The 16,526-nt window shown below is 45.8% G+C and overlaps 8 protein-coding genes across 8 annotated transcripts; 3 read left to right on the top strand and 5 right to left on the bottom strand.

The window, feature by feature from the left end:
- Window positions 1-11: 11 nt before the first annotated feature.
- On the top strand, window positions 12-1,733 carry C8R40DRAFT_1111459 (uncharacterized protein). The gene is made up of 8 exons (XM_046228358.1): window positions 12-107; window positions 183-344; window positions 401-447; window positions 529-549; window positions 607-682; window positions 762-909; window positions 1,027-1,181; window positions 1,347-1,733. The coding sequence occupies exons 1-8, from the start codon at window positions 89-91 to the stop codon at window positions 1,616-1,618; spliced, it is 900 nt and encodes a 299-aa protein (XP_046084810.1). The 5' UTR covers window positions 12-88; the 3' UTR covers window positions 1,619-1,733.
- Window positions 1,734-2,720, bottom strand: C8R40DRAFT_1238165 (uncharacterized protein). Its single transcript, XM_046233454.1, has 3 exons — window positions 2,446-2,720; window positions 2,105-2,136; window positions 1,734-2,030 (listed from the first exon to the last, which is right to left on the bottom strand). Exons 1-3 carry the CDS (start codon window positions 2,585-2,587, stop codon window positions 1,959-1,961), a joined length of 246 nt encoding a protein of 81 aa, XP_046084809.1. The 5' UTR covers window positions 2,588-2,720; the 3' UTR covers window positions 1,734-1,958.
- Window positions 2,721-4,442: 1,722 nt separating this feature from the next.
- On the top strand, window positions 4,443-6,338 carry C8R40DRAFT_353125 (uncharacterized protein). The gene is made up of 6 exons (XM_046234810.1): window positions 4,443-4,629; window positions 4,689-4,845; window positions 4,894-5,369; window positions 5,423-5,549; window positions 5,606-6,127; window positions 6,185-6,338. The coding sequence occupies exons 1-6, from the start codon at window positions 4,529-4,531 to the stop codon at window positions 6,254-6,256; spliced, it is 1,455 nt and encodes a 484-aa protein (XP_046084808.1). The 5' UTR covers window positions 4,443-4,528; the 3' UTR covers window positions 6,257-6,338.
- Window positions 6,339-6,578: 240 nt separating this feature from the next.
- C8R40DRAFT_1161386 (Vps16, N-terminal region-domain-containing protein) lies at window positions 6,579-9,675 on the top strand (the record flags this gene model as incomplete). The annotated part of the gene is made up of 11 exons (XM_046230116.1): window positions 6,579-6,723; window positions 6,778-6,890; window positions 6,948-7,203; window positions 7,256-7,932; window positions 7,984-8,421; window positions 8,471-8,579; window positions 8,637-8,851; window positions 8,910-8,990; window positions 9,050-9,225; window positions 9,280-9,537; window positions 9,603-9,675. 11 exons carry the CDS (start codon window positions 6,579-6,581, stop codon window positions 9,673-9,675), a joined length of 2,541 nt encoding a protein of 846 aa, XP_046084807.1.
- A 79-nt stretch (window positions 9,676-9,754) lies between these two features.
- On the bottom strand, window positions 9,755-11,017 carry C8R40DRAFT_1049029 (EXS-domain-containing protein; the record flags this gene model as incomplete). The annotated part of the gene is made up of 9 exons (XM_046224543.1): window positions 9,755-9,873; window positions 9,928-10,054; window positions 10,117-10,134; window positions 10,186-10,272; window positions 10,335-10,408; window positions 10,461-10,521; window positions 10,588-10,798; window positions 10,851-10,870; window positions 10,922-11,017. 9 exons carry the CDS (start codon window positions 11,015-11,017, stop codon window positions 9,755-9,757), a joined length of 813 nt encoding a protein of 270 aa, XP_046084806.1.
- A 515-nt stretch (window positions 11,018-11,532) lies between these two features.
- On the bottom strand, window positions 11,533-11,808 carry C8R40DRAFT_998355 (uncharacterized protein; the record flags this gene model as incomplete). Its single annotated transcript, XM_046236800.1, has 2 exons — window positions 11,533-11,642; window positions 11,697-11,808. Coding segments are annotated over 2 exons (222 nt in total), but the record flags the coding sequence as incomplete, so codon positions are not given.
- Window positions 11,809-12,582: 774 nt separating this feature from the next.
- C8R40DRAFT_353066 (uncharacterized protein) lies at window positions 12,583-13,309 on the bottom strand. Its single transcript, XM_046234809.1, has 4 exons — window positions 13,237-13,309; window positions 13,162-13,180; window positions 13,080-13,105; window positions 12,583-13,030 (listed from the first exon to the last, which is right to left on the bottom strand). The coding sequence occupies exons 1-4, from the start codon at window positions 13,248-13,250 to the stop codon at window positions 12,685-12,687; spliced, it is 405 nt and encodes a 134-aa protein (XP_046084804.1). The 5' UTR covers window positions 13,251-13,309; the 3' UTR covers window positions 12,583-12,684.
- Window positions 13,310-13,314: 5 nt separating this feature from the next.
- On the bottom strand, window positions 13,315-15,560 carry C8R40DRAFT_1148996 (uncharacterized protein). The gene is made up of 4 exons (XM_046229528.1): window positions 15,461-15,560; window positions 15,222-15,405; window positions 14,301-15,170; window positions 13,315-14,179 (listed from the first exon to the last, which is right to left on the bottom strand). Exons 2-4 carry the CDS (start codon window positions 15,402-15,404, stop codon window positions 13,796-13,798), a joined length of 1,437 nt encoding a protein of 478 aa, XP_046084803.1. The 5' UTR covers window position 15,405; window positions 15,461-15,560; the 3' UTR covers window positions 13,315-13,795.
- Between the last annotated feature and the right edge of the window lie 966 nt (window positions 15,561-16,526).

Raw genomic sequence — 16,526 nt, 5'->3', positions numbered from 1 at the left:
ATGGAAAAGCTGTCCACGTTATCCGTGAACCTTACGTCAGATTCAATGCTCTATTTGATCCTCTATTCCCGCCCTTTTCCCGCCAGCTATGAAAGTCATCATAACTGGCGAGTTACTTACTAGTCAGATCTTCCCGATTGCATAAAGCTAACTTCGACTTCTGCTGTATTCTATACATACAGGAGCCTCTGGCGTTCTTGGCTCTGCAGTCCGTGAAGCCTTCAAATCAACACCCCACCAAGTTTTAGCACTATCGAACACCCGTACCGGTGATGGCTTGGTCCCCTTGGACCTAACAAACACCAAAGAAGTCGAGAAGGTATTCACAGAGTTCAAGCCGAATTGTAGGTCGAGATAACTCAAGAAGAAAGAACCTGGCGTTTTTCTTATACTTGTGCAGGGGTAATACACTGTGCTGCTGAACGACGACCTGATGTTGCAGAAAAGGTACGGAAGAGAAGATAATCCTTCAACCCTGCTCGCTAATGTGTGAATACTGCGATGCTCCTCATCTGGTGGCCTTCGTAGGATCCTCAAGGTGCTCAAAAGGTGAATTACACACACATCTACCAACATCTACCGCTTTGATCTTACTTCATCCCGTAGCTTAACGTGAACGTCTCTAGGCACCTTGCTTCTTTAGCGAAATCCTTGAAATACACCCTCGTCTACGTATCAACAGGCAAGTCATCGTTGTGTCGTCAATTTTCTTTTTCTTTCCTGCTGCTATGATAATATGTACTCATTTAGCACACTGATAGATTATGTCTTTGACGGGAACTCGCCGCCATATACTCCTTCCGCCAAAACAAATCCTCTCCAACTTTACGGTAGAACAAAACGTGATGGGGAGGAAGCTGTTCTTTCCGTGAACGGAGCTAAGGTTATCGTTTTGCGGGTTCCTGTCTTGTAGGTCTTCGAATACCGGTTTTCTCCGCCATTAGTATCGCACACTATTTTCTCCTTCTCTTTTTCTCATCCTTGGAGTTTTCCACATTCCTGAGTCTGACCGAACAACGGACGTAGATATGGCCCAGCACCCAAAAACTCCGACAGCGCAGTAAATATTCTACTAGATGTCGTTCAGGACCAATCAGGAAAACAGTACAAGATGGATCATTACGCCACACGCTACCCCACGAATGTCGTCGATATCGCGAATTTCCTTGTTCGACTTTCAGGTGAGTTTGAACCTTGTTCGTACGTGGGTCGAGAGAACACATCTCTGACTGACTCTTCTTTCTCTCCCTTCTATCCCCTCGAATTTCGACTCCGCAATAAAATACTGATTTTCCTGTCCTTCGATGCATTCATCAACTTCGTCCACAATACCTCCGCTCAAAAAGAATTCAAAAAGACCGCCACAGTACCCCCAATCCTTCACTACTCCGCCGCCGAGCCGTTTACCAAATACGAAATGTGTCTCGTCTTCGCGAAAATTCTCAATCTCCCGCATGGACATATTGTGCCTGATCCGGAGGCACCCAAGGGCGATTCGGCTACGACGAGACCTAGGGATTGTCAGTTGTACACTAAGGAGACGGAAGATTTGGGTATTGAAGGTGGTTTAGGTTTGACGCTTTTCGAGGAGTGGTGGACAGAATACTTGAAGAAATGACACTGAGGAAAGAAACCGCGGTGTTGGTATCGGTGTTTTTAGCTTTGAGAATTCGGGGGAATCTTACGGTTTTCGATGGCATGTACATGGGTTATCGGTATTAGAAGAAGAATATTGTTTGTACAGATCCAAACACGCGGGTACAAATGGTCAATGAATTTAAAAAATTGGATGTGGAAAATCACACTTCGTACAGAGTCGCACAACAGGCGCGGAATCACTGTCCAATCTTATTTAGTCCGCCTCCCTGCCCTCAGTGCCCTGTCGTGGTACCTCTGGCCCTGCAGTCGACATCAAGATTCTTACTCCCTGTCCGGACGACATCATATTACATAGCTCATCAGGTTCTCTTCTCCAAAGTGTCTGCAAGACTCTGCCCCATCACGCCTTCCCCATTTCGAGGTTTGGAATTCTGACGAAAGTGTGAGGTAGAGGTTAGCATATTTAGAAAGACAGAAGTAGTACAAAGGTAATTGCGGAACGTACGGATTGATCTTGCTCAGTGGGTTCGAAATATTCTGAAATCAAAAAATGATTAGCATGATATTCAGTGATATATGTACATACATTCAAAAAGATTGAAAAAGACTGAAATGATAGGGAAAAATGCTTCAAACCGCGAATCCGTCACTATCGCTCCTGTTCGCACCTTTTCCAGAAGCGAAATAAGGTAACGCAGGAAACCAGGTGACAAAGTAGAAAAAAAACAAGATTCACTATGTATGTATGTAAATGTGAGATCTCACAAAAACTAGCAAAAACCTTGATTATAAAAACGGCAAGCAAAAACAACAGTCCAAAAGCAGTTTAACTCATATAAAACTTACGCTTTCGTTGTTCATAGTCAGGGACGGCTTCAACTTCCACGCCCTTTTGAGCGCTTTCGACAGATGATGCGCCCATAGGCTTGTCTTCGCCGGTGGCTTCCAGAGGCGGAGACTGAGTTCCAGAGGCACTTGTAATTGACATCGTGGAATTTGAGACTGTGGTAAAGTTGGATGGTGCCGGTGTAAGACAAGTTTAAGTTTAGGTTTTTTTATCCTCTCAACCAAGTCCCATTTGACGTCATTCAACTCGTCATTTACTTACTAATACTAACGCGCGCGCCGTAAATCTCCAAGCCGCTAGTATGCCGAGACTAAAATTTGATGGCCGGTCCACAGTTTTGCGATTCCGAGACCGGCCCGGTCAATGTGTGCCATTCGGTTTCTATGTACGTACTTCGGGTCCTAAGAGCATAAATCCGAGCAGGGACGGACGGACGTAGATCTCGCTGTGGAGTACGACAAATTCAGTATGTACCAGGAGAAGCGCAATTGAGACCGACAGGAAAGACCCTGAAAGACCAGTGCAATTGATCATGAGAAGGTTTCCAACGGGAGAGTAGAAAAAGTCAGGTGATGCTGTTGTGGAAATTAGGCGCGCGCCTATCGGTTCTGTCCATTATTGATCAACGTCCATCTCATGAAAAGTTCACGCAGGGCAAATGTGGAAAATGATTGAGGATCCTGGCATTGAAGAAGCCTCAGGTGACAAGATAAAAAAAGCTTTACCTACGAATTTGGTTTGATCATCATTACAGTAATCGTATTTGCGTTCCCGAAAGCTCACGAAGCCCGGCCTCCGCAGGTCTCAAAAGCTTATGAGATACAGTACTGGAAGACACTCAAGCTCAGGACTGAATCCAAGTAAGTGAGCTCATGTATGCTCATGTACAGTGCTGTCGCGCCTCGGACGCTTCCTTATACCCAGCTCCGTCACATTATGTGCTGGAGTCGTCTGTTTGAGAAAGGAAGTTAACTTACAAGGTCAACAGCTCATGTTTTTTCTTTGTTACTACATAAGTACATTCATGATCTGCTGACAATGTCGACCCAGGTTTCCCGCACGCCTCTTCGATTCCCATCCTGGCAATGTTAGGCTTCTTCATCAGATACAAATGAATGAATAGTACAAGACACGGAGGACTATAGTCCTGTCCTGATCCGTTCGTGTATGAATGGATTCTATAGATTGAGTGCAGATGCATATGGACACCAAGGTGAACTTCGTGAGTAATAAAGCTACATATAGATAGGGCATGAATGTCTTCTTATCCTCCTTATCCCAGAGCGGGTCCTATGATAGGGGCTGGGATGGTCGGGCGTCGAGAATTGGTCCTACTACGAATCTAGCGGACCTTTTATTTCGCCGCCTATTGCAGTTCTTTGCAGTTACCTTTTCACGATTGCGACGATTGACCGCTGACTGTAGGTACCATACATATGGACTTGAGAGAGTCGTATTGACGTCCACTTTATACCTTTCCAGCTTCATTCGGGCAATGAGCTCTTACCTCGCAGCTTATCAGTGACCAATGATCGTCCAATGACCGTTGTCTCTTTCGTTGTCAAGGACACCGTACACCGTACACAGTATACAGGGCGAGTGCCTGTTTAGGATTGGACACACAGGGGATCGCCTCGAACCGCGTCCCTGAGTCTGACTATACCGGAATTATGCAGACCTGATCACCACTCGAGCATGGCTCCCAACCGCATCTGGTGAGTGGTCGTCTGTGGGTTGTGTATGGATTCTTTCAAGTAGGGGCGTCCGTGATAAATACTGGAATTTGGCCAAAGTTGAATGGCCTCAAATTTGGGAAAGATGTCACCGACAGATGGCCTCGGCAGATGGTGCTTCCCTTAAGCGACCCAGTATTTCGGATGAGTGAATGTACCCCGCGAAAAGAAGGCCGCTTACTTTAGGATTCCCTTTTTTGAATTCATAAGCGAATTTTTTTCCGTGGAAGAAGATAATATATAATTGTGTATTGATATATATCATGGGTAACCTTTTCATTTCTGTTCCCCTTCTGCTTATTTCGTTCTCCTCTGTACTCTCTCGACAACCTTTCCTTTCGTTTTTTTCATGGTTCTTCGCCGGCGTACGGAGTCTTTGTCCAGCGGATCTCGCCCACCCTCTAGCTTTGTTCCAACATCCTCACATTACGCTCACGTCTCATGTTACCGGTTAGTAACGACGAATTCCGGGATATGAGACGCGTTTTGACCCAGTAACTTTTCCGTAGTTCATCTCAAATGGAAATGCGAGTGCACAGTGCCTCTGTCAAGATTGCAGGAATGGACAAAACACACTTGGTACCAGTGTTCGGTGAAGGGGACAAAGTGTCGGGCACGATCACCCTTGACTCCAAAGCACCATCCTCAGGACGTTTAGTCGTAACTGTACGCATATGTGCTGTCATCCTACAATACTTGCCTCATTTTGCTTAGGTCGAAGGTGCTTTCTTCTACGACGATTTTTCTCAAGCAGGGGGCTCCAAAGGGCGTCCTGAACTTCGGAAACATGTCTTCTGGTCGTCTTCTTCCACAATACAGGTTTCACCTTCCCTGGATTCATTTCTGAGTTTGTCGACACCACGGACCACTTTTCGGGACGGCTTCACGTCTACAATAAGATCCATCAAGCGAAGACCCAGTGGTTCTAGTCTGAACACTACAGTGTCAGTCCCCGCCGCAAAGTCGCCAGTATCTCCCGGGTTCAATCGTACATATTCCTTTTCCTTTGATTTGCCTCGTAGTAATCGGACTGGAGAGGAAATCCCCCCTACATTCGTATCCGCTGGACATAGTGAGCTAAGAACACCAGGGGCTCATGCAGAAGATTCGAACGTTGCCCGTTCCTTTGGGGTCGAGTATAAGCTCTCCGTCGCTTGGGAACCGACTGAGTCATTTGAATATCCCTCATTGTAGGTTCATAGCCTGGCCGTATTTCCAAAGCTGATAATATCCCGTTATTTAGTGTGACCGCTCCGATATATTATCATCCTGATACAGGCTTTCAATCTCTGGATGGTTCCTCTCAAGAATCGAAGTCATGGTTAGAAATGCCTCTACGCGTCGACCGTCCCATGCCTCTCCGCTGTGCTGTAAGTCCCTTACCCCGGTCAAATTGGAGGTTTTGTTAACATGTTTCTTTCTTTAGATCACCCTACCAACCGCAGTTACCTTCTCTCGTTCATCGTCTATTCCTTACTATGTTGTCTTTACTACGACCCCAAGAAGCCCGGCTCTTGCGCGGGAGATAGCATCGGATGCTACCATCTCAGCTAGTCTCATTCGCCAGATCACTGTGACGGAACAGTCATTTCTTCCACCGACACCTCCACAGACTCCTGGTGGAAGTGATGAGTCTGACGGAATCCGCGGTGTGCAACTCTTGAAACGAGTTGTGAAGCCCTTATCTCCCCGTGTTTCTGATGAATCACTGGAGGTGGATCAAAAGCCTCTCCCGCGCTTACCAATGCACGCAGTATTCAAAGATTCCCGTCTGCTGCATACTAGTATTTGCATTGGTTTCCCCAAGCGACCTCGCCAGCACACTGGCTCTGACCATCACCCCTCCCTCGAGGCCCAATCTTCACTTCCGGACGGCTTACACAAAGCCAAGTTTAATCTAAACAAGGATATGCTTCCCTCAATTGACTGGCAGGGAGTAAGCGTCAAGGTATGCCATGGATTTCTTCCCCATCGTCGCATATCTTCTGATTCATCTGTTCCTTAGTATTATATCGACATTTCGGTTTTGGTGGGGTCAGATACCCTTCGAGCGCGTATACCAATCCGTGTCACATAAGTCTGAGAGGCCGATTCGAGATGGGCCTCCTTCCTCTCACGAATACCGTTCCTGTGCATACATACTTCGCTTCAACTTCGTTCTAACTGAAGTATTCTTAGCTTACTAGTTCGCGTTCCCGCAGTGCCAGGACCTTTATTGAAGCTACTTATCATTAAAATGTATCATTTATTACCGGTGTTGATATTCAAAACAAAAGCACTGTACTTACGACGAGTAGATTTGGCGTACACATACACATACTTTTTTGCATTTCTTCACGAGACGTTAAATCGAGTGTGTTGGGCGCTTAGGCGCTTACAACTCTTTCTACTTTTCTGCGATGTCAGAACATCCTACGACATCATGGCAGGCGATGCAAAATGGCACTGTGTTCTATCGTCGACAGCAGCTCTATTCAATATTAGGCAAACTACCTGATTTGGGTGACTACATCATCGCTGGATGTCGTTATAGCGGTCCTCTAGGTACACTCACGTCGGTTTCCTTTTCCCATTGAAAGCTCATTGTCAGCTATAAAGCCATGATGAGAGACAACACTAAACTGATTGCTGTTGGCCGTGTAACGCCAGCGCATGCAAAATCTCAAATTCAAGTCTACTCTTCGGCAGGAGAAGGCTTATTACTTTTTAGTGTGGATGATCTTTTAAACGTTCATGAGTAATACTTGGCTGACCAGCTCATGAGACAGTGGGACCATGGTCGGATCATCCGCTTTGGATGGACTCTGAACGAACAGTTGGTTGTACTCAACGAAGAAGGAGTATATCGGGTATACGACCTACAAGGAGAGTATCAACAGTACTCTCTGGGAACTGAGGCTTCTGAAGTGGGAGTTGTTGATGCGCGTATGTACGAGAACGGAATGGTCGCTCTGACTGGTTCCCTGACTCTACTAGAGGTCAAGGGATGGGAAGGAGCGCGACCAATGACCCTAGCAAATCCAAGTGAGTTCCTATATATTTTTGTTGCACAAAAAATCATCATACTCCTTCATAGACTTGACTGATCCTCCTATGTCTTGGGCTATCATTCCACCAGATTCCAACATTTCAAGACACGTCGAAGTCTTGCTCTCAGTAGAGAACACTATTTACACCGTCGACAATCTTGAGAGTGTGGATCAACGTCTTTCTCAAGGGCCTTTCACTCATCTTTCCCCGTCTCCCAATGGCAAATCTCTTGCCCTTCTAAATGCATCTGGAACACTTCTTGTTGTATCTTCAGACTTCCAACGTCGCATGGCAGAATTCGATACGCTCAACGTTCCTTCCGCTCAAGGCAACGTTAAACAGGTCGAATGGTGTGGAAACGATGCCATCGTCGTTACTTGGGATTCGCTCGCTGTGCTTGTCGGCCCTTTTGCCGATACCCTCCAATACTATTACGTCGGTAACACCTTCGCTATTACAGAGACGGATGGTGTACGAATACTTGGTGCAGATGCTTGCGATCTCATTCAGAAAGTTCCCTCCTCTACGCTATCAATTTTCAGACCCGGCTCCACTTCGCCTGCAGCTATCCTCTATGATGCTTGGGAGAGTTTCTCACAACGTTCTCCGAAGTCTGATGAAAGTATCAGGAGCATTCGCCCTGAGCTTGCCACTGCTGTAGACAGATGCATCGATGCCGCTGGGCAAGAGTGGGAACCCTATTGGCAACGTCGGTTGTTGAGCGTAAGTCATGACTGTTCGTACAATGTTTGTTTCGCTGACAATCTTCTCAAGGCAGCGAAATTTGGTCAAGGATTCCTCGACTTATATGATCCAACAGACTTCATTAACATGGGTCAAACACTTAAAGTCCTAAATGCAGTCCGATTCTATGAGATTGGAATACCATTAACATATGCTCAGTACTCCTATACCTCCCCAACGCATCTCATTTCACGTCTTACTTCGCGCAACATGCATCTGCTCGCATTGCGAATATCAACGTTTCTCTCGCTCAAGCCGGACGTAGTTCTGAAACATTGGGCTAGCGCGAAAATTATGCGTACCCGTCCGGTGGCTAGTGGGACCGGCAAAGATGCCGAGCTGGACAGTGATGATGAAGTGTGTCGACTCATAGTCGATAAATTCAAGCAGCTAGGGGATGTCGAAGTTAGCTACGCCGAAATTGCTAAACGCGCTTGGGAGGTCGGCAGGACTGGGTTGGCAACCAAAGTAAAGTTTGTATTCATCCCCTCGAATTCTTTTTAACTCCTCGTTTCAGCTGCTTGATCATGAGAAACGAGCTTCTGATCAGGTTCCCTTGCTGCTCTCGATGAAAGAAGACCGCCTAGCTTTACAAAAAGCTGTGGATAGCGGCGACACCGATTTAGGTTCGTCTCCTACTGATCTTCTACATGTTCCGCAAATTAAGGAACAGACATCTGTAGTCTACCAAGTTCTGCTTCATCTTCACAAGCACCTTACGCTCGGTTCCTTCTTCCGTCTCATAGAAGATGGCGGGGAACACCTAGCGCCTGCCAGCCGCTTACTACAAGTCTACGCTCGCGAGCAGGATAGAGACATGCTCCGAGATTTCTATTATTCCGATGATCGCCGGGTCGAAAGTGCTGTCTTGGCTTTAGAAGAGGCTTCGCACATGGTGGTGGGTGGACCTTTTAGACAATCATTAGTTCGTATTGGGGGTTCATCGAGGACTGCAGGATCCTTCCGCTCGGATAACAGCTGTTAAATCAGCCCAGAAGTTTTTCTCTGAGGATAAAGATCGCAACTTTGAGGCAAAGGTATGTCGGATTAGTATCACGGTATCAAAGGAAAACACAATATGCTCATATTCTTCCAGATGATGGACGAATATTCTCGCCTGCTTACTCTCCAACAACAATTAGAGGCCGAGGCAGATGGTAAAGTTACATTCTTTGGACAGAGCGTGAATGAAACGATTCGAACCTGTATCGTAAATGGAATGCTCAAGCGGGCTGATAAAGTCAAGTCGGATTTCAAGGTGCCTGACAAACGGCAAGGATCCTCTTCGAATTTCCGTGGTTCTTTGTTTCTTATGTCTGTCAATAGCTTCTGGTACACGAAATTATATGCTTTGACTGAAGTCCGCGACTTCGAAGGATTGGATGCTTTCTCAAAATCAAAGAGGAGTCCGATTGGGTATGAGTCTTTCGTGCGGCACTTGGTAGAAAAAGGGCACAATAAAGAAGCTGTCGCCTACGTCGCCCGCTGTGATCCACCGAAGCGGGCAGACCTTTATGCTGAATGTGATGAGTGGCGGATGGTCGGGAAGGAGTGTAAAGATCGTGGTGACAAGGCTAAGCTTGAGTTAGTGACCCTCTTCATCTGGCCATTGACCATTTTCTTATTGTTTAATTTCCACCACTTTCCAGGCAACTTCGGAAGAAGTGTCCGAACTCTTTAATAGCTCGGGAACTAGAGCAAATCGCGATATCGATGAAGTGACAGTCCAACTCCATCCTGAGTGTTATAATCTATTCGAGTCATCACTGGTCGTTACTGTAGACATGGACGTTCCGTAGCTCTAATCATCATCACTGTCACCGATATGGTGGTGGTTATCGTCAAATGAATACGGAAGGGGGACTTCTCGAGTCACTCGATATTGATCCATGTTACCCAGATGTTCATTCTCTAAGCGAACTATAAACACAAGAATCTATATTAGAAGGCGCGCAAAGAAATGTAAGAACTCACTGAAATTCCATTGCCATCGTCGAAGCATTTCCAGAAAGCCAGCGATAAAAAAGCGTAGGTACATGTTAGACGCTGAACTTGAAGGGATATAAATCACCCAGATGAATCGTATCAGAGTATTGGATATCTACAAGATGAATTACGAAATATTAGACTCAGGAGGACAGACCTTGTCGTCGACAATCTTACAATAGCAAAATAATAAAGCTGCAAGCTGTAATTAGTGCATACAGCTGGCGTGGGAGACAGAGTACTTACAGGTATATGGTCTGTGTAAAGTAATTCGGCGCGAAGCAAGGGATACTTCACATGGGGTCGGAAAAGAGACCAATCCATCCAAAAATCCTAGACATAAACGACAATTCAGATGCTTTAATGATGAAAGTAGAAAAATATCACAGACGCACCCAGGCCGACGCATAAACGGAATAGAGGGTACCAAATAAACACCAGAAAGCAAAACTCGTATTTCGGAGACTTCCTAGACTCCATGTCAGCCAGCAAACAGATATATCCTGAGTTCGACTCAGTACCTTGATGTCTCCAGATATAGTAAGATAGATAATAAATGATCCCACATAGATATTTGCCACCCTAGAAAGAATGCTTGTGGTGAGAACGACAGCAGGTACTTCAGGTACTTGAGACAATGGGTCTCACGTTAATTAAATGAGTGTTTAACCTCGAGTCAACATAACGTTTGATACTTTGAACGACACGAATCAGAAAAGGAAGCATAGCTAGAATGAAAACCGCGGGCCAAGTTTTTGCTGTCGAGCCGCACTTGCGCCATTTTTCAAATCCAACAGCGTATGCGCAGGCAAAGAGGTAGAGGTCAGATACTGTGACTACAAGACTGCAAAATTGATCTCTGAACGAGGCTTTGAGATTTTAGTAAACTTCACATAAGAATTATGACTGACCCCATCCAGAAATCAGCAAACTGTTTAGAAGAGGATAAGACAGCGCATTCAATGTTGTACAGAACACCTACCTCGACTCGACGAGTTCCAGATGTTAGTAATTTCACAATACTTTTAATGAGCCAATATCGAGAGCCTTTGAAAAAAATGTTGAACGGATCGAACATGACTGCGGCGGTAAAGCCGAGCCAAACTAATGGCCAGATGTCGGGAGATATAGAGGGACTTCCGACGCGAGTGAACGAGAGCCAGAATGCATAACATAGAGTTGCAAACATCAAGCTGGGAAGCTGACAATAAGGATCAGAACAAAGGTACAGCAGATTGAATCAACAAGGCTCATTGTGCATACCTCGAAGTATTCCCGATGATCCAATCGTGTTCGTGGATCCAGTTCTGGAATAAAATTTTTTGCCATCGCACGATGAAAGGTAGAATGGGACTTACCGAAGATGAAGATATAATTAATTCGTGAATGAGACCAGACCAAAAGATTTATTCCGACCAACAGCGAGAACACTACTGGAATTGATAGTATACCATATACAAACAACAATCCGTCCCAACCCGGAATACTATCGCGCGACTCAGTTTGAAAGCCTGAAAGTTGGATCATCATTAGAATGCCTGGTAGGGGCTGAAAATGAAAGGACTTGCTGGAAACAATCCCTGAGACCAAAGCAGGGACTCCGACGCCCAGCAGCATTCCTGAACGGAACGTACTATAATGGTGGGTCTTGTTCACACCGCCGGCACGAAGTCGTGTTTTGGCTCTTTTTTGGTCTCCGTGAGCTTGATAAAAAATGTGAATGGAAGGATTCGACCTGAAGGATCGAGGTTGCATACCAAAATGGCTGGCATAAAGCGCTTCCATTTCATCCATCATAGCGCGAAGTGTCTTGTCTGAAGCGAAAGCGCTGGTCTCAACCTGGGAAACCTTGATCAAAAGATTGTTCATAGATTCCCACAAGACATACACGTTCAGCCATATACGCATGTTGGACTGGAATCTGGGTGGAAATCAGAATTCAGGAAGATCATACACGGAGAGGCTTCGATCCTTTACCCTAGTGACCTTCTCAAACTTCTTTAACGCCTTTCTGAAGCCCGTAATGTTCAAAATCTGCATGAAATCGAACTTTAAATTCTGTTGAGTTAGAGTACAAAGCTAAGATTCCCACTCTATAATTTTGAAGCATTTCCAGGCCGCTGAAAGTAGAAGTGTCAAAGAACGTGATTGTAATGCAAAATGGGTACTCACCGGTAGTGCTCAAAGACTGCCTTGTTTAATTTCTTTTTGGCGGTTTGATATTCTTCAGGATCCAAATGGTGATGCAGAGAATTACGTTTGCTCGATGGCAAATGTCCACTGTCAATATTAGGAAGGTTTCCCTCAATCTCATGGGTTTTCTTCGAACTGAGATGGTCGAGTATGTCGAGTTTAGGTGCCTTGTATCTCGTAACATACTGAAGCATGATGTTCCATCGACTACTTCCAGCTTGGGCTTCCTGTAGAAGTCACGTAAGAATGGCGGAAACAATGCATTCAAAATGGCTCCGACATTGAATCGTTGCTGATGAACATTCAGCTCAATCAACTGAGCTTCTAAAAGCTTTGACCTCGTCTCCATTTCCTTTTTCCGAGCGTCATAGAAATCTTCAATCTTATCCAGCTCTTTATCCAATGCATCAATGAAGCTCGTCTCCTGCGGTGACAGGAGTGGTAAAAGGTCATGTAGAGGTATCGACCCTGAGAATGGATGTGGTGGACTTCGAAGTGTAGTATTAGCTTTGAAAGTTCGTCAGAAGACAAGACCAAAATTCAAACAAATAATTACGGCGTACCTCGAGCCAGTAGTCCTTTACTCTTTTGGCTCTTCGGTTTCTTTGTCCCGCTCATTGTCCGACTCAGCTGGTTTGACGACGATCTTTGATGAGCGGACTGATGGGCTTCAGGCAGAGAGGTCTGTGATGCCGTGTTTCTGGTGGAAAATGATTTCCTCCGCACCGGAAGTTCACCAAGGCCCATTCCAGCATCATGGCGAAAGCGCGATGTGGACAGAATATCATCTCCAAGTTCGTCAGAAATATTTTCAGGTTCTTGAGGGAGTTGTAATCTGGAATCAGAGCTGGTTCGACTCGTTTCTTTATGAATCTTCTTCTTGAGACCTCGGTAGTCGCTAACATGCGCGTGAGTCCACATCAAGGAAGGCAGGAATATGGAAATACATGTATGCCCTTTTCCACTCCGGTGTCTAGTGAAGAATGAACTTGCAACTTGGCCGAGATGAATTTGAAAAGATATAGGTACCTGGGTTTGCTGAAGGTATCTGCGAGGAGCTATCAATATGCTTTCAGCGTACTGGATTTACGGAACAGAATTTACTTTGCAAATTTCATGCTGTATGAATGGTATCACGGAAACATACATGTACAAGTATTATTGAATGTCATCTCGCTTCATGATCAGTCGAAATTGGTCCACATGTTGATTACGTATACATCAGTTACAGTCACCACAACTCAGAAACGACAGGAACTTGAACTTGAGCATGTGTATGTAGAAGAATATAAACATTGGCTCGGGCTACATTGGTTTGCGGATAACAAGACATGATTAGTCATGATGCATAAGAGGATGGCATGAAGATGTATTTTAATGAAAGCGAAAGGTATGCGAGATTGTGCAGACAAACGACCATGGCGAAAACACGAAGCATAAAGCAAGAGAAAGGATGGCGAGCAGGAGGCAATAGCAGGAAAAGGAGCCAGGATGACAGCAAGTTCCAGAACAAGAAACAAATGAGGAATGCAAAAGATTCAAATTCGAATTTTGGAAGTCACAATGATTTTTCTTAGTGCAAGTAAATCTTTTTGATGCCGACCACGGAACAAATGAGACCGTTCGATCCCATAAGCATATCCTACACAATCAAAAGAAAGACCTACTTCGCACCTCTACCTCGTCCTGAACCTCTCGCTGAACCTCTGAATCCACCGCCGCGACCATCCGAAGAACTCGCACCACGTCCTTCACCCGCAAATGGTGGACCGCCACGACCACGGCTGGCTGGCCTATCGCCCCTCTCTTTTTTAGTCTCCACGATGATTTTCAAGGTTTCACCACCGCCAATGTCAACCTTGACACCACCCTCTCCGCCAGCAACGGGAGGAAGTGACAAGATTATAGCACGCCTGGCAGCATCAACTGTAGTAAATTCCGCGAAGGCGCAAGCTTTGTACCGAACGATTTCGACAGTGCCCTTGAGGGGCCCGAAGCGCGTAAGCGCTTGTGTGAGTGCTTGCGAAGAAATTGGTTCCGTTACGCTCTGAGTTTATGAATGAGGAAGGTCAGAGGTGGAATAAATCAGAGTAACAGCGGCAAAAATGAAGAAACAGACACAATGCTAGCTACGAATGGCTACAAATATTGAAGGATAAGACATATACCTTGATGAAACATTGTGCAGTTGTCACACTTTGAGCAGCGGCATAAGCTGGATGCGGTGTTCTGCTGGGAGCACCTGAAGGCTTGACCGGCGTTTGTGAACCACTGGTACTGGCAACAGCTGGGGAACTAGAAACATTCTCCGAGGAACCTCGGGAGTCATGAGCAACAGCGTTGCCCCACTTCTTTGTGTTGGAAGCAGCGAGGTTTGCCCATGTTTTGGGAACTGGAGCTGCAGCTGGCGCAGGAGGTGCGGAGGTAGTTGCAGAGGCAGCAGGAGCAGGAGTGGGAGATGGCGATGGAGCGATGACTGCTGCTGCAGGTGGTGGTGTCGGTGCAACATCAGGAGTAGGCTCTGGAGTAGGGGTTCTGGACACGGGAGCAGGAGTTGCAGGCTTTTCGACCTCATACCCATTGAGATGAGTAGCAGTGAGCTCATCAGGAACAGGTGCCGGAAGAGGCTCAGGCTCAGCGATCTCAGCAACGGTTACAGGTGGCTCTTCGACCGGAGCAGCAGTCGCGTCAACGACTTCCACTGGTGGAGACGGAGGCGGAGAAGGCTCCCGAGGATATTCCGCAGGAACAGCGACAGGCTCAGGAGCTGATACAGAGTCGGACGCGACCTCGTCCGAGTCACCCTCTACAGCGTCCTCTTTCAAAAATCGGAAGATGTCATTCAAAACAAAGTAACCGTTGGGCTGTTCAGCCAGGAAAAAAGTTTGAACAAATTTTTGCCACGGGCCATTGTTGTTGGATAATTCGCCGATAACCTGGATGATGATACCGCCATCGGCCGACGATTGAGCATCTACCGAATTAATGAAGATTTTGCAGTCCTGGAAGTTGAGAGAAGAAATTTGCGCATGGATTTCCTGACAAGGGTTAGATGAGGACTTTGAGAACGACAAACGACAATATGTCACCTGTTGACCGTGGCAAGTTTTACTGTCTTCACCTTCTGACCCATGAATGAAAGTAGACCGTTTGTTGTAGAAACAATGGAGGCGCTCGGGTTCTTTGTTTACAAAATTATAGTATTGAGGTACAAATTGCCAACCAACTTCTGAAGGAATGGCGCTGCGGTGTGGGGTCCCGTTGCTTGTCATGCTGAGGTGCTTGGTCAAATATTAATTTCCACAAAAAGCGGACTACAGATACTCACATGAAATATGGATATATCGACTAAAAGAAGAAAGAAATCTAAGCAGATGAACGAGGGTAACAGCGGCCAAGAAAGGCTGTAAAGGTTGCGAAAGCAAAACGCGGGCGTTACGCAATTTTCATCCAGGCTAGAATCCCACGGGTTTGAGCGCTTAGCGTGCCTGACCTGCACGCACTGAGTTCACTGTCCAGTATGAGGACCCCGGATGTTTCACCTAAAAGTCGTTCGCCAAAATCTCAAATCATGGGTGAAATGTCCGAACCGGTTTGGGGCCTGGAGGCTCCAAAATGTCCAAACTTCGAACATTCCCCAGAGCCTAGTAGTTATGAATCACTCAAAATGGCTTGATTTCATGTTTTAGTTGGATTTTAAGGAATGCCTTTCTGTCTCTTCCTTGTGCAGATGACTGGTAGCAAAGAACAACGTAGATAAACAGAGTAAGCTATGGGCAATTTGCAAAATCTAATCATCATTGTCTACAATTGCGCAACTTTGACATCTGCAAAACCTGGATATTCGGCTAAGGTCTGAGAGCAGATCCCAGCAGATCCCAGTGCTGAAAGCACTGAAAGCAGTATGCTCTGAGTGCTTTCACTGCTGGGAAGTGCTCCCAACTGCTTTCGGACCCTTAGCCAAAAATACAGGTTTTGCAGATAAGTTGAAATTGCTTCATCGCAAATCTTGTGTCGGGCTGCATCGGGATGCTGCAATGGGGCCAATCTTGTTAAAATCATAAGTGACACATAAAGAGTGTTTTACTTGGGGATTGAAACCTGGCACTCAAACACCTATTACTTCAATGTGCTACAAGCATAACATACCACTACGACAACCACTCCATGCTTAAATTTGTCCAAACTTAGATACCACTTGCCAGGAAAGCTATCTTATTCAGGACTGGAAGAGTCACTACTAAGTACATGATGATCATATACATGCAATTGCAGGCCACTGCACCACTGTGCATGGCGGGAACTCAGCTCCTTTCTTGGGGGTTGTTATATATTATGGAATCAAAAAAATGTTTTTTGAGAAGAAAATAAAAACAAATAAAAGCAAATTTACA

Source organism: Lentinula edodes (assembly GCF_021015755.1).
Source record: "Lentinula edodes strain Le(Bin) 0899 ss11 chromosome Unknown C8R40scaffold_24, whole genome shotgun sequence".
Taxonomy (NCBI): Eukaryota; Fungi; Basidiomycota; class Agaricomycetes; order Agaricales; family Omphalotaceae; genus Lentinula; species Lentinula edodes.
The sequence above is the reverse complement of the archived record's forward strand: the minus strand, read 5'-3'. Positions and strand labels throughout refer to the sequence as shown.

Excerpts from the sequence above, each read along its gene's own strand:
- C8R40DRAFT_353066 (XM_046234809.1), bottom strand. Across the intron at positions 13,031-13,079 it reads GAGTGGAAAAGGGCATACAT|CGACTACCGAGGTCTCAAGA; the intron begins GTATTTCCATAT and ends CGCGCATGTTAG.
- C8R40DRAFT_1148996 (XM_046229528.1), bottom strand. The coding sequence starts at position 15,404 with ATGACAAGCAACGGGACCCCACACCGCAGCGCCATTCCTTCAGAAGTT. Across the intron at positions 15,171-15,221 it reads AAACTTGCCACGGTCAACAG|GAAATCCATGCGCAAATTTC; the intron begins GTGACATATTGT and ends AACCCTTGTCAG. Across the intron at positions 14,180-14,300 it reads CTGCACAATGTTTCATCAAG|AGCGTAACGGAACCAATTTC; the intron begins GTATATGTCTTA and ends TCATAAACTCAG.
- C8R40DRAFT_1238165 (XM_046233454.1), bottom strand. The coding sequence starts at position 2,587 with ATGTCAATTACAAGTGCCTCTGGAACTCAGTCTCCGCCTCTGGAAGCC. Across the intron at positions 2,137-2,445 it reads TGACTATGAACAACGAAAGC|AATATTTCGAACCCACTGAG; the intron begins GTAAGTTTTATA and ends TTTTGATTTCAG. Across the intron at positions 2,031-2,104 it reads CCACTGAGCAAGATCAATCC|AATTCCAAACCTCGAAATGG; the intron begins GTACGTTCCGCA and ends CACTTTCGTCAG.
- C8R40DRAFT_353125 (XM_046234810.1), top strand. The coding sequence starts at position 4,529 with ATGGTTCTTCGCCGGCGTACGGAGTCTTTGTCCAGCGGATCTCGCCCA. Across the intron at positions 4,630-4,688 it reads GCTCACGTCTCATGTTACCG|TTCATCTCAAATGGAAATGC; the intron begins GTTAGTAACGAC and ends ACTTTTCCGTAG. Across the intron at positions 5,550-5,605 it reads CCATGCCTCTCCGCTGTGCT|ATCACCCTACCAACCGCAGT; the intron begins GTAAGTCCCTTA and ends TTCTTTCTTTAG.
- C8R40DRAFT_1111459 (XM_046228358.1), top strand. Across the intron at positions 448-528 it reads GACCTGATGTTGCAGAAAAG|GATCCTCAAGGTGCTCAAAA; the intron begins GTACGGAAGAGA and ends TGGCCTTCGTAG. Across the intron at positions 1,182-1,346 it reads TTTCCTTGTTCGACTTTCAG|AATTCAAAAAGACCGCCACA; the intron begins GTGAGTTTGAAC and ends CCGCTCAAAAAG.